The sequence below is a fragment of the Lepidochelys olivacea genome (assembly GCF_965140295.1).
Source record: "Lepidochelys olivacea isolate rLepOli2 genome assembly, chromosome: 2".
In the NCBI taxonomy this organism is placed as follows: Eukaryota; Metazoa; Chordata; order Testudines; family Cheloniidae; genus Lepidochelys; species Lepidochelys olivacea.
The window spans coordinates 188723019-188738764 of NC_140412.1; the positions used below are offsets into that span (position 1 = coordinate 188723019).

A 15746-nucleotide genomic window follows, 5' to 3' on the forward strand; every position below is an offset into this window, starting at 1 on the left:
AAGATATTACATGTTTAAATTAAACACTACATTTTACATTTCATCAAAAGCACTGAATACGCAATTGGACTTAAGTGTAAAGTGTTCTTTTATAATCCCTGAAGCCAGAAGACTTTCACTTCCAGCCCCACCTTAATTACCCTCACAATACCCACATAACATAATATTTACACTACTTATCTTCCCTGAGTGTTTTCATAATAAAGGTGAAGTAGACAGCACTTTGATCAAAACATATTTTATAAAAACATGGCTTACATTTGTAATGGAAAGTTAATGAATTTGTGAATCTCAGAATGGTATTTCGTCTAAACTCCAATGAGAGTTTGCAAATTATAACATACCCCCAAATACTGTAAGTTCAAAAACTGAATTGAAAAATCACAAATGTAATTACTTATCTGCTACATGGCCGTCACAGTAAACATATATTAACTCTGACGGACTCCATCAATCCACAAACATGTTTTTTATTCTTTTGAACAGTGCCAAGATAAAAGGAAAAATATAAATCCACAAAAAAACAATGTTAAAATAATGTTAAAGACCTGACTTGAAACTCACAAATTAAGGCCATTTAGAGTTTAAGCTAATACTTAAATATAGAGAGAGGCAGTAAGTAAGACATTTGTGCCTATTGCTAACACTGGTATGGGTTAAGGACCTATGCCAACCTGCGGGTTCAGAAATACAGCAAGGGTCAGTCATGTTCCAACATCTTTTTTGTTTTTAGTGTGCATGAACCTCTCAGGTTTTAGGCTATAATACTGTCCCCTGACAGTTATAGAACTATGTTGTCTCTTCCACATGAAGCCTTTGCTCTGAATTTCCTGAAATTTATACGTTTCAGTTGGACTCCTAACACTACTTTAAGATCAAAATTGGTGATTTGATATATTACAAGGGGATATGTTATGTAAGATAGCCCTCCCCTGTGAGGGTTTCCATTAAAAATATTTATTTAACAATCATCATCAGACCACTGGTTTTGAAAGGGAGAGGGAAGCAGGGCTGCAAGTGTTAAAAACGAAGTATACAAGGGAGTGATTTCACCTCTGATCTAAGCACAACATTCTCCTCTTCCAGGTCCTTGAGTTTCTTTTGAAGAGAATCCAAGTGAAAATAGTTCTGGACGGAGGAGGAAGACTCATTCCTCTTCAACCTGGTAACATAACTATTAACATTTATTTTAGGCCCATTTTACTTGAAATCTTGGAAATGACAAATGGGAAAAGGCTTAACAGAGGTTGCATAACAGCCAGAGCTGTGTGGAATTAAACCTTTTCACTTTAAGTTATTTGTGACAACACGCATTTTCATCTAATTTTAAAAGCGTACATGACAATTTTCCTCATTCCTCCCACTTCCTGTGGGAAAGTTATTCATCCACAGATATTAGGAAGAAAGCAACCTTCACATGCAGACTTACAAAAAATAATACAATAGCTTCATGAATCATATTGCACATGCTCCACCGGAATGCTGCAATAACTCTGCAGACAAGTGGACAAGTTGCCATCAAAGTCTGCCATACCGGGGCATACTGCATCAACCTCAAAGTCTGCCATACTGCTCTGACAGCTAACGGTCTGGAAAAGACTGTAATCCATGTGTTATCTCCTCTCTCTGCTGTCAAATAGCGCACAATATTTTAGGAATGCCTCAAGTCTCTGCCAGTCAAAGCAATGTGAGTTTGGAAGTTAGCCTTTCATCACTCGGCCAGATTCTCCCCTGCAGACAGAAAGATGGTACTGTGGGGAGGTACATGTCAGGTGGCTCACTGATCCTGTGAGGTGGACTGTGACAACCCCAATGTGAGTTAGAGTAGCCTATGGTGTCATATGCCACTGTCCTCCTTTTTCCTTCCCTCCCCACATTGGAATCAGTCCAGTTGCTTCAATACAAAATGTGCGGCACAAGTTGGAGGTTTAAGTTATTAATGTAACTTCATTCCATTCAGGATTAATTTTGCCACCACCATCAAGGGTATCAACACGGCTCAAACTTCCTGCTAGTCTCCCTGAATGTTCAGATTCAGAAAAAGTGAACTGATCTGATAACTTACGGTGTTGAGCAGATGGACTCTGGCTCACTTTCCTCAGCAGCACTGGTATAAAACTGAAGCAGCTCATCCTTCATGGACAGTTCATGGCGCAACTGAGAAACCTGAGCAAAAAAGAGCGTAAATCTATCACTTCCCTTCCAAGCACATTAATATTTTTAATAATTAAATCAATTTGTTTTTCATCTTTCATATGTTTCCTTCAGACTAGTCAAGAGCCCACTGTACCACTCTGACAAATGGACTGGAAACAATTCTTTAACTTCTTGACAGGTTTCAAAGCGGTAGCCATGTTAGTCTGTATCAGCAAAAAAACCCGAGGAGTACTTGTGGCACCTTAGAGACTAACAAATTTATCTGGGCATAAGCTTCCGTGAGCTAAAACCCACTTCATTGGATGCATGCAGTGGAAAATACAGTAGGAAGATATATATATACACATATATACACACACACACACAGAGAATGTGAAAAAATGGGTGTTGCCATACACACTGTAATGAGATTAATCAATTAAGGTGGGCTATTATCAACAGGAGAAAAAAAACTTTTCTAGTGATAATCAGGATGGCCCATTTCTAACAGTTGACAAGAAGGTGTGAGTAACAGTAGGGGAAAAATTAGCATGGTGAAATAGTTTTTACTTTGTGTAATGACCCATCCACTCCCAGTCTTTATTCAAGTCTAATTTAATGGTGTCCAGTTTGCAAATTAATTAATGATACACCCATTTTTTCACGTTCTCTGTGTATATGTATCTTCCTACTGTATTTTCCACTGCATGCATCCGATGAAGTGGGTTTTATCCCACGAAAGCTTATGCCTGAATAAATTTGTTAGTCTCCAAGGTGCCACAAGTACTCCTCTTTTTTTTTCAACTTCTTGAAAAATCTTTAAACAGTCATTTGATTTTTTTGTCTTTCTTTTTAAAGAAAGCAAGAATCCAATTACCCACTGCTATTAAAGGAAACAAGAGAAGCAAATGGTCTGTCTCATTTCATTCCATGACCCTGATTCACCATCCCAGGTTTACACCAGCATAACTCCATTGATTTCAATGGAGTAAAGCAGTGGTAAATCAGGCCTAGCATTTCTTTTCATCTGCATTTGACACAACGATTATAACCATCTCACTTGGACAAGGTCCTGGCCACCATTATCATCCCTGCCTTTGTGATTTTCAGACTGGATCATCATAATTCTCTTCAGATAGGGTAACCTTTGGACACCACTCTAAAGTTTTAGTTGGTGTAGAATGTAGCAGATCCACCGTTCAGTAGGTTTTGCCATAGGGTGCACATTACATGAATCCTACATAGACTGCAGAGAACTATTAGCTTCTGAATGCACTTTGACTCTGAAAAGTGATTCTACAGAAGTGGTATCATGGAATCCCATGTTTATTATATCTTACTCTGTATCAAATGTGCTCATTTTAGGAATGAAAAGGTGCCGTTTTTTTTCTCCCCAATTGCCAGCTCTGCAGAATCAATCTAAAGTCCAAAACCCATTTTATAAATCCTCACTCACATGAGAGGTCCACTAACCATGAGCAACAGTTTGCAGGATGAAGCCCATTATTTCTCCTACACTGTAGGACTCTAAATATTTATTAACATGAAAACATCAATTCAAAATGAAGACAACTAATTACATCACATATTTTATTCATTAACTAGATAGAGATCATCTTATCTTTCATATGTTACCTTCTGCTCTAATGGATTAAAAGTTTTTTATTTCAGAGTAGCATTTTCCCCCTTCTGACTGTAACAGAGGAAATGAAAACTAGCTCTGATGAAAAACAGCCTGGAAAGGCTTTAAAATGAGTATGGTGGGCTCAACCCACCAAACACTGAGCTTTAAACAAACATCAAACACTAACTCAGGTGCGATATCTAGCAATTAACATGAAGATTACAAAGCTCTACTGTTTAAGAGTGACCATAAACTGCTGGTCCCTGGGCTGACAGTCTCTGCGGAGGATGAGCTAGCTGGCACTGCATTAGCTGCTGCAGGAGCACAGAACAGAGATGACTAGAAGAGGAAAGAAGTTTAGGGTTCAATAAAGTAAATAGAATAACCCAGAATAACTAGGAAGAGCAAAAACCCAACAATCTCCTTCCACTCTAACCTAGACTGACAGTTCACTTTACTCTGGCTCTTAGATCAGATTTCAAAGCAGACAGGATTAGGTTGTACATGCTAATGTCATATTTCAGCAAAAGGACAGAAATTTTGATCTTGGAGCTGCAGCATCCTTAACTTTTAAACATTGCAACACAGCACTGGGTGGGCAGGCTTCACTTGGGAAGCTACTCTCATTTGTGCTACCTAAAGGTTGAACAGTTATTTCTGCAGTCAAAGCAATTTATAATCAAGAGAATTTTCCCAATACAACATTGAAGACTTTAGTAAAATACTTCCAAAACAGCAGGTACCTGGTGACTAAAGTGCACCAACACACAGTACAGCATTTGCTTCAGTGCACTCACCTTTTGTTCTCTAGTGCCAAACAGTAGGTCTGAGTCTCAGTTTTCATAATTTAGTACTACTGGAAAGAGTTGTACAGGGTAGAAATTAGAAGCAATTAGATAAGACTGGGGAGGGAAGGGCTCTGTCCTCTTGACAGAAGGAAAAATGAAATTCAAACTGTTTTGAAGTGATCACACAAAAGCAGCTTGTTGCAGATGAAGGAGACATTGGTATTTAAGAAGAGCAAAGTAAGAGACAATATAAAGAGAAAAACTGGTCTGAAACGTGATTTAAAGTCACACTTTTCATCAGAACATGATCAGAGTCTATTCCTCACAATGATATTTAGGTTTGAAAATGTAAAATCTAGATGTTAACGTGAGGTAACACGTGTATCAAATGAAGAGTCATGGAATAAACTGATACATGATAGTGTGGCATAAAGACTTTATTAGCATGAATATGGAATGGCTGCACTAGTCATGATTAAAGAAGCCATGGCTGAGTTACACAGGTCATCCCATACACGTGCCAATAAAATCTATATATCATGCTCCACCATCAGGTATGTTGCATGTGTCACATGCTGCACTATTTTAGGAATGTTTTAGAGAGTTAAAAAGAAAATTATAGGGACTATATATTGTATCCCTCTGGCTGCAAAGTCAGTTGCCTTAGTTATCGTGACTACCAACTGAACAGGACTCAGAGGAAATCTCAAAACCTGCTAAAACTAACCTCCGATTTTCTACACACAAGTGTGATGACTTTAACCCCTAATATCATGTGCTAACAGCAAGTTGTTAGTTGCACTGGGAAGCTGGCAATTTCCTAGATAAATCATGACATTCTTTGTTTAAGAAAGCTGTTAATAACGCAGCCAAAGTGGCAATGCTGTCAAAGGTGAGTGAGCATTTAATTTGTCACCTGCCTTGGAATTTCTCCCATTGAGATCACCTCCATATATTGGGTGTATTTCCATCCATCATGCACCTGTGACTGCCTCACCCACAACTTGCTCATTATACCATTGCTCAGATTTACCCTAATATCATGAATTCCAGAGAAGCTTCCATAAACCACCGTTTTCTAAAAACCAACCTGTTTTCAACCCCTCCCACCAACTGTGGAATTTCTCAACCTTTCTTAATCTTCCCCCAAGAAGTGCACCCTCAAGAGGCCCAGGATGGGCAGGATTCAGCTCAAGGTCACCAAGTGTTTCTAGGAGGGATCCAGCACTCACTTTTAGCTCTTCAAAGCAGCAAGCTAACAGACGTTACATTGTGACATTTTTAGTTAATCTGGCTCTCTACTTAGGGAGATACAATAAATAATCCTGATGATAATTTTCAATGTTTCTCAAAGACATTTATAGTACCACATATGTAGCACATACAATATACATTATAGTGTTCTGTGGTGTTTTTATTTGTTTTTTTAAATCCGTACTCATTTGGGATGACCTGCACCATGTCATCCTATACACAGATACACAATATATATACAAAAAACCTACCGCATTACTATTGTTATCCAAAATTGTAATATACACACACATACAGATCACAAAAACCTTCATGCATACACACACACACCACCAGATTCTTCCATATTTTACTGAAAAATAGCAAAACCACTGCACCATAAGCCAGAAGGTTTTAACAAATCTAGATGGGAGATACTAAGTCCCAGACCATTCGTTCTGTTTAATATCTATTTCTTTAAACCAACAAATCACTTCGCTGCTTTCTGAAGCAGACCATATGCTGAAGCAGCATCATTCATCATGACATAGAACCCACACAGTAATTTATCCTGAGCCACCCAAGCATCTGATGGATATGAAGCTGGGTATGTTAAAGAGGCATGATACCGGAGGGGCACAGGAAGTACAATGCACATGACTTCAGTGATCATGGATCACAAAAATCTCACTTTATATGATTACACCTTAAATAGAGTGGCATGATGTTCATGCTCATCTGCAGTAGGGGAGCATGTTCAGCATTTAAGTGATTTTATTTAAAAACCAAAACTGAAATCAGCTTGAAGACAGAAAACAAGTTGGGGGTGGGGGAATGAAAAACAAATCTCTTACAGGTGGGAAAGGAGAGAAACAAACCAAGAAGTGAGAATCATTGAGCTATGTGGGAAGAAGAAACAAAAGGGAAAAAGCTGAAGGTTGTGGAAAGACAAGTGCAAGCAATGAACCCAGGTAAAAAGGGAGCTAGAGACGTGGAAGGAGAGATAAGTGAGAGAGAGAGATATTAGAAAGAAAGAGGGGGGGAGGAAATGTAGGGAAAGGAGGGGAATATGGTCAAAATGGGGTTTGAGGAAAGCGTGCGGGGGGGCGGGGGGAAGGAAGAAGGGGATGAAGCAAAATAAAATAGGGACAAATATGTTTAAGAAAAGAATTCGGCCTGAGGTGGAGCAAAATCTAATGGCCCATAGTTTTCTTAAAATTTCCCTTTTTTTGAGCTCTGTAGGCCAAATGATTTCATCAGTCATATTTGTAGAATGAACTTTGTACAATATCCTACAAGAATCACTATCGTTCAGATTGGCATCCTATACACAAGTCATCAGAAAGTTAACTACACACAAGCTAAAGCTAGAAGGAAGAGTTTTTCTGGACCCACAGCATCATTATGTGTCGAGACAGTACAAGTGTGTATGACCTTACCTCTTCCCTGATATGCTCTACTTGTTCCTCAAGGAATTCATTTCTCTCGGTTAGTGATTTATTCTTCTTTAACAACGACTGGCCAATTCGAGCAGCTAATTCTAAATCCCGCTCTTTCTGTAAAAGGAAAGAAAAGAACATTGATTTCCAATGCTTTTGTTCACTTAGAAAATAACTGGTTTTCCCATGTCAAAAAAGGTTAAATCGGTGCTAGACAAAAGGGAAGAATGAATATTCTTCAAAAACAAAGAAACCAACAATTTTTGCTCATTTTCTTGTCCTATTCCTGCTTAGACTACACCTACATAATCCAGAAAAATTGACATGTACAGTTAATGAACCATACAAATGAAAGCATAACCTTGCTGTCTAATGTAAAAATGTTAATTGAAGCAAATCTAATTCCAGCTCTTTTATTCTATTTGAAAAATTACTGTCACTAACCACTCAATTTTCTCTTTGCACTTTTTGTAGAGAGCTTGTAGGCAGCTTACAGATTATATTTTAAGAGCTTCAAAAGCACAGATATAAGCAGACAGAATACACTTGGATATGTTAATGTGCTTCTCAGTGTCTCCTCTGCTCCACTTGAAAACAAATTCCAGTAAGTGTAAAATTTACGCAGCAGCTGTAAATGTGCATTATACTATCTTTTGATAGCTTCAGAAAGAGAAGGGACTATGTTAAAGTCAGTAGGCCAAACTATAGCTTTAAGTCACTGCCTCCTGCACTCAGATAGGGACACAGGTGGAATACTTAGAGGGAGTTGCTCCAGCCAACATGCCTGTGGGAGCTCTGAAGGAACTCCTGGAGATGTTGAGATGAACGAACTCAGCCATACCACCTTTTGAAAGGGTGCAATGTGCATTACCATCTCCCTGGATTGGGCCAGCTCTGTTAGCATGCCCTTCCCTGCCCCTTCCCAGGGCTGGCTAGCCCATCAGTCACACAAGTCTAAAGACATCCTGTTTCCTCCATCCAAGTGCCCAAGGTAACAGGAAGAGATTCTCTACGCCCTCTCCTCCCTTGCTCACGCACACAGGACCAACCCTACCCTGTGTGGACAGTAAGCCACGCTAAATATACTACAGACTAGGGACCTGATCCTGCTAACGCACATGCCTAACATTAAACACAAGTGGTCCCAATTGATGTAAAACACATGCCCAAGTATTACCAAGACCAAGGCATTAGACAGTGAGCCCTTTTGGACAGGGCAATGAATTTAGGGTCTCTCAACTTTGCAGCACTTATTATATGATTTTGAATTAGCAAGATGCATTTTTACTGTGTTATATTTGCAAAAGTCTACGTGCATTAATGGTGCAAATTTCCTGGTATATCCTTCTCTCCTCTTGTTCAGTTCGTTCCTCTTATTCCTTTCAGTTTATTTGCTAAAAGTAGCTATTATGTGCTTGTTTATTTTGACTGACAACTGTTGCACTCATTATTACTAAAATTTATTGACTATAATATGGATGATAAAGACAAAGTCTATCAAAAGAAGTTAGTGATTCATTGTCAGTGACGTGGGTTCAGAATAATTTCATGTATTTCAAGTGCCTCCATGCAATAGAAGAGTAGAAAAGTAGATAGCAATTACCAGTACTGATATAATTCTTAAATAATTTAAGATAGGTTTTTGATAGTTTGCAAATCTGATAGTGCTGTCTCTAAGTGATTTCCAATATGTCAAGCTCAGTCTACTTTTGCATTAGAAACCAAGGACCCTATCCAGCCAAAATTATGCATGGACTTCCAGACCATGAAAGTTCCAGAAGGCCATAGAAAATATGCTAATGGTGTGTAATAGGCCAACATACCCAGCTGGCGCACTGCACAAGGTCAAAATGAAAAAGAAAAATATTTGCAGAAGAGAGGAAGGAAGGCCCAGTGGATCCCCTGCCCAAGCCTGAACATCTACGTGGCCATTAAACAGCCCCTTAAGCCTAAGCCACCTGGCACGGGTCAGCCATGGGTTTTTAATAGCAGTGTGCACATACCTTTGGATCTCAATTTGGGACTATGGAGATAATAGCACTTCCCTACCTCACAGGAGTGAGGATAAATACATTAAAGATTGTGAAGTGCTTAGATACTGTGACTTGTAAGATCAAATTTGAGGGGTCCCTCCTTACTATCACCATTTGGGGGAGAGGAGTGTATGCCCACACATGTACGAATGAGAAAAATAAATTTAACATGAAAATTTGGCTCAGTGAGCCTCATATATTCTCTCACTGTGCAACACTAGTGAATTTAGCAAAAGATGCACCATTGTCAGGTCACATGGCCTCTTTAACAGCCAGACAGGGAAGAAAGAACTCCCTCTGCTTTAGACTGTTGGTTCAGTGCATCCCACACTGTTCGCAGGGGCTAGACTGCTACAGCTCTATAGAAATCAAGCTCAGGGAGGAGACAGGCTTGGGCAAATGCAAAATGTCCAGCTCTGCCACTACTAGAAGGGGTGATGGAAGGAACTACCACCTCAGAACAGCCAACAGTCACACAAATGATTTTGTGTTGGCTACAGCTCTATGTAAATAAACAACCACCACGTGCCTCTGGGGCTATGAGAGAATTTAAGAAATTTTCATATTCAAAGAAAACCACAGGATATTTGTAAGTTTCCAGATGGATATAATACCTGCTTACAAAACCATGCAAATGAATCTAAGAAAATGAAGAAGCAAAAGGAGCATGACCTGAATGCATAATACAAGGGTAAATAGAAGAGTTATCAGTGGCGTGCTACAGATATAATAATTCTAAGTGAAGTATCTGGGGTTTATCATGAATAGTACATAGGAAACTGTTTTTAAAGATTTCAGTTGAAAGCATAACCAAAGGCCTCAATTCTACAACCAAGATACACTAATCCAGGCCCTTGTGCTCATGCTAATCCCTTTGCAGCTTCGCAGTCAAAGAATGCACCAGTTCAGGTACTTTGGGTTAGCACTGCATGAAACGGGTCTGCTGTACTAAGAGAGCTTTGTAGTGCAAAACAAATGCAGCACTACTGCAATATGAAGCAGACCAAAATACAAAAGGTTTAAGTTCTAAACCAGGGATCGGCAACCTTTGGCATGCAGCCCGCCAGGGTAAGCCCTCTGGCAGGCCGGGCCAGTTTGTTTACCTGCCGCATCTGCAGGTTCGGCCGATCGCAGCTCCCACTGGGCACAGTTTGCCGCTCCAGGCCAATGGGGGCTGCGGGAAGCGGTGGCCAGCACATCCCTCGGCCTGCGCCACTTCCCGCAGCCCCCATTGGCCTGGAACGGTGAACCGCGGCCAGTGGGAACCGCGATTGGCCGAACCTGTGGATGCGGCAAGTAAACAAACCGGCCTGACCTGCCGGGGGCTTACCCTGGCGGGCCACGTGCCAAAGGTTGCCGATCCCTGTTCTAAACGGTCAAGAACAAAGACCGCATTGTTAGTCTTCATCTGAATAATGCCTTGCAAACATAATTTCCAAAAAATATTTGCTTACATTTACTTTAAAAATAGAGTTTGTTTTGATCAATATTAAGTTATTAGGCTATTTAGTGAGTACAAAAATTTTATCCTGTAGGTCATTTTTTTCTCTCTGCTATTACATGAAATGTTTAGTCTCAATCACAATAAATTAATGACCATATATTATAGTGGCTTTATAAATATAAAGGCACCAGAATGCAAGAAAGAAGAACTTGGAGACAGGGCAGAAAAAAGTACATGGGAGAGAGGGAGATGTTTGTTTATCAATTGGTAACTATATATTTTCCTAAAGATTATTATCATGGAGATATCAATAATAAATATTATATATAATATAAATAATAAATAGACTTGCGAGCTTTATGTGCTCTTGTTTTTTTGTTTTTTAAACAAACCATTTATAATACTGTGCATATTTGGAAAACAAAAACAAAACAAAAATACACTCCCTCTCACTTCCCCTCCTCCTCCTCACAACATCATGATTTCATGTAAACCTTAACCTTTTTCCTCACATCATTCAGCATGGTATGTCACTTTTTGTATTCTGGCAATAGTGAGACAAATCTGCTTTAGCTATATATGAAATTGTTTGGTGAATTTGTACAAATTATGTAAACAAACTAAGCACCTTTTATTAATAAAGTCATGTCCCTTACCAATGAGATGTAGTGAATGTGCATTTAGAATATTTGTTTCACCATGACTGAAAACAAATGGGGCAATTTCTATCAACACAGATTCTTTCATAATCTATATTATGTCTTTGTCATAAAGTGAACAGCTGTGTAAAAGAATACTTGCCTCTTCTAGAAGTCGTGTAACAGCATCTATGTCATTGTATGTTTTAGTCATCTGGCCCACTCTTTCAGCACATAAAACTGTTGGAAAACAAGACATGTAAAGTCATTTCATCTGCCACTCAAACTAAACAAAATTAAGAATTACTTGAAAAAAATAAGAATCTTAAACCTTAATCCTAAAATTAATCTAAAATTATATCTGTTTACTGAATTATTTTAAGTTTTGGGAAAACATTAAGAACTATGAAAACAATGAATTTAACAAGAAAAAAATTTAATCTTTAGTGTTTCATATTGAACAGAGAAGATTGGCATTTCTGTTTTGTAGCAGGCATTTGCTTTTGTCAATTTTTTTTTGAGGTCCTGTATGTACTGTAATCGTAGGAATTTTAAAGGCCTTATGATCAATCTGAAGTGTTTTTAAAGGCCATACATAATAAACTCTTCAACACTAAAACAAATTCAGAGCCTCAAACCTGGAATTTTCTGTGTAAAACAGTAAAATTTACTTTTGATTCAATGCAAATTGAAAAACATTTTTTTTAAAGGGGGAAGATGGAGTCACGACAAAACTATAAATTTCTCAAACCATTAAGACAGAATCAATGAACAAGTATGCTAAACTCAGTGCAAAAACATTTTAAGTAAAAACTAACAAAAAAAAATGCAGAAACAAAGGCTCATTGTGTCACTTCTACATTGAGCCATGACTTACTCCATTAGTCCCTACTGGAGTAGAACCAACAGGACAGCTCATAGAAGATACTGCTCTGTGTGAGGTTGGCAAAACTGGGCTCTATCATACAAGACTGCATAGTGCATATAAAATATATACACAATTCTGCTTCTGAATGACCTAAATATAATAGCCCTTGTAATGTATCTGGTAACTAAAGCATGTCACAAAGACTGTAGTATTACTAGCTAAAGCAATGCGTAACTGAAATGGATGTGACACACTTAAATAAAACCAGTGTTATTACCCTGCTGAATAATTTGGGAACATTTTTGTCTGACTGCATGACTTTTTCTTGAAGGACACATAGTGACCTTGGCTGAGTCTCAGAGATATTGAGATTTCTAAACAGAACACAAATAAATTTGAAAAAATAAGATCAGCAGTTCCTGTTTTACTCGTATGCATCCTTCTTTTCCCTCCACCATTGTTTTTATGGCTTAAACATTCCATTCTGGAAAAAAGGGACTGTTAATAGAGAGTTATATTAGTTGGTTACATTGATTTCTGCAGAGGAGACTGCTGTAAGGCAACTTTCGTCACAAGTGGATTTATCTTTGACAGAGTTTCAATTACGGCTGATGCACAGTTTGGGTGAAGATGTTCTAAGGTGGTTAATTCAGTAGAAAGAAATCAAGTCCAAATTACTTAAAAATAATTGAATGCTGTGTGGTTAAACCTGACGCCACAGATTAAGTGACATACAACTGACAACAACTGCTACACACCAATGAATAAAAATAGTAGCTGATTAGGCATCCTGTTGCCTTACCAACCCAGAATGTCAAAGCATTTTAGGACCAAAACCTGTAAATATTTATGTACATGCTTAACTTTTTAGCCTTGCAAGCAATCCCAGTGAATTCCATAGGACTGCCTGCAGAAAGACTGCAGAGTTAGGGATTTTAGTTTACACTACTCTAACCTAATTAAAAAGTTAGCAAGTGCTAACTAAAAGCTTATAGCCAGAAATTTACACCCCCAAAAACTGATTAGATAAGAGAATAAAAATGAAATACACAATGAATATATGCTATAGTGTAAACATAAACGTGCTGCATTTACGAACTACATGTTCACAGAAACTGTTTTCTGCCAAGAAATATTTTAACTTGTGAAAATCAGGAGCATAGAGGAAGCAGGAAACTGGAGTAATCATTGCTCAGAGAATCTTTTCATGAAAACTTAACAGAAAGAAGAGAGATTTGCATTAACTACGTAACTTTAAAATGTCCATTCATAAAGAAGTTTAATGTAACCATAAAAACAAAGTTTCCAACACAATAATACATAAATCAACACCTAAAATGCCTACTGTAAATAATGACACAGACCAACATTTTATAACCCCAAATAACTGTTCACTAGAGTTTCCTTGGCTATAACTTTCCCTCAGCAATGTTGGTAAATTAATGTTTGGGATTGCCATTAGCAAACCCTAACACTGCCACCGTTTCTGACTAAGGCAACATGACACCACCCTAGTGACCGCAAAACTATAATCATCTTGGTAAAATCCAAACAAGTAGATAACAGTGTGGTGTTCCCATGGGCTGAGCAAGGTCATCTGATTGTGAGAAATGTTAACAAGGGCTGGTACGTGCAGTTGCTAACTCAACTATTTCTTCAGAACTTGCTACGCAACCTTTATCAGCACATTCTGCTATTAAGAAGCAATGTCAAGACAATCAAAGTCACACAATGCATGACTGAAACAGTCTTTTGCACACACAAATCAAAATCTATCATCTTCAATAAATGTTTTCACTTGCAGAGGGGGTATGAGTTTAACACCCAAAGACATGAGATAGTCAAAGTCCAACCTTCCCTTTGAATTTATACATATATAATATATAATTTTATACATGTATATATTTACATATATATATAACTTTCACAGCAGGCAATACGTTCCAGAAGCTACCACAATGGTCTTATAAAGAACACAGAATGTAAAAAGAAAAAAAATCAATCAAGAATAAACCTGATCACCAATGCCTTTATGGCCTCATTAAATATGAGCAACCACGAAAATTTAGATGAAGTCTCTGCTACATCGCTCTGGACAGTTTTAATGGCCTTCAAAGTGCAATTTGAGTTCTCTTAATAGCCAGTCTAAATGAAAATTCAGGCCCGAGACTCCAGTCAAAGACCCAACCTCCAAGGCCGCAGCCTTACCGTTTCAGTTAAGCCCCTTCCAAAACCTCACACCCAGCTAAACCACTACGGAGGATAAACCAAAGCCTTTAAAGAAATATTGACTAAAACAATAGATTTAACAAGGATTGCTGCTATGGACAGGAAAATTGACTTTGTATATAACAGCAACGTATCAAATGTACTGATACCCTTCAATGGAGTGGAGACTACAGCCACAAAAGCTAAAGAAATTGGTATCAACATAGAGGGGAGGAACATTAGAGGATTAATATAAAACTCACTGCTTCAACAAGAGAAAAAGACCAAAGCCATGAATCAAATACAAACAGAAGCCTGATGGGAACAGAAAAAGATATTTTGATTACACAAACTTCTCCTGACTTTATGCTTTAGCCAATGAGATATGTAAATTAAAAGTATATTGCCTTAATGAATATGGTTTCTGGCGTGTACCAGTTCCTGGTGAACACTAGCCTTCTAACACTATTCTAACCACATGGAAAGGGCAAATGAAGGACAGTGCACTGTAGTATAAAACTCACATGGCACAATTACTGACCTCCTCTTCCACACTGGCAAATCAGCAGTATTTTTGTTCAGCATGATAGGGAGGGGGTGATGTCTGTGCGTACACAATCATAATATCCAAGTCAAATGCACTTCAGACCTCTCAATTCACATCTAGAGGAATATCAGGCAATAAAATGGTCGCTCAAGTGAGGAAAAAGAAATCACAGGATTCCAAGAACAAAAAGAATTATGCACAAAATTTTGGCAGTTGCTTAGAAAACTGCTTTGGAAGCTGGTGACAACCATTTAATACAACATTATTATATGTCACAAAAAATGTAAATACATGAAGATCACAGACTTCCTCTTATCTAGTTTTCAACTCAGATTCATGATACTCATTGGGGCTCTGTTTTAGTTTTGGGGATTTTACATGCACATAATGAAATGTACACTTAGTAATGGCAACAGAGATCATGAATTCCTGTCATGCACAGGCTCTGAAACACAAACCAAAAACTTCATATTCTCCCACATTTTATACCAATTTAAAAGAGGATGTGGCTGTATGGGTCAATGTTTCTTTCAGGGGGGTTAAAAGACTAATAAATGGTAAAGTCCCCAAGAGACCAGGTTTTGGACATGCAACAACTCAGAAGGAAGGAGCAATGCCCAGTAAAGACATGGCTTGAATCTTAAATTAGGGTGGGGTACCTGAGGTATTTGCATTCTCAAGAATATAAGATGTGTTCTTTACTCTTTATATCAAAATCTTCATCTAGAACACCATCCTCTGGGGCTTGAAAAATTTACCAGATTTTAATAGGAGATTGAGGGAGATTT

At 38.2% G+C, this 15746-nt stretch overlaps 1 protein-coding gene across 12 annotated transcripts in view; it reads right to left on the reverse strand.

Annotated features, from left to right (window-relative positions):
* Positions 1-15746, reverse strand: part of TRAK1 (trafficking kinesin protein 1) — a 110315-nt gene that overhangs the window by 33953 nt on the left and 60616 nt on the right. For 6 of the 12 annotated variants that reach the window (XM_084619008.1, XM_084619007.1, XM_084619011.1 and 3 more), the window contains 4 exons: positions 11499-11575; positions 7221-7337; positions 2066-2166; positions 1054-1162 (listed from right to left, as the gene is read on the reverse strand). In XM_084619008.1, coding sequence (XP_084475134.1) covers positions 1054-1162; positions 2066-2166; positions 7221-7337; positions 11499-11549 — 378 coding nt within the window. In that variant the 5' untranslated portion in view covers positions 11550-11575. Of the gene's footprint in view, positions 1-1053; positions 1175-2065; positions 2167-7220; positions 7338-11498; positions 11576-15746 lie in introns of all 12 variants that reach the window. The other 6 variants (XM_084619006.1, XM_084619014.1, XM_084619010.1 and 3 more) reach the window with 1 other exon arrangement.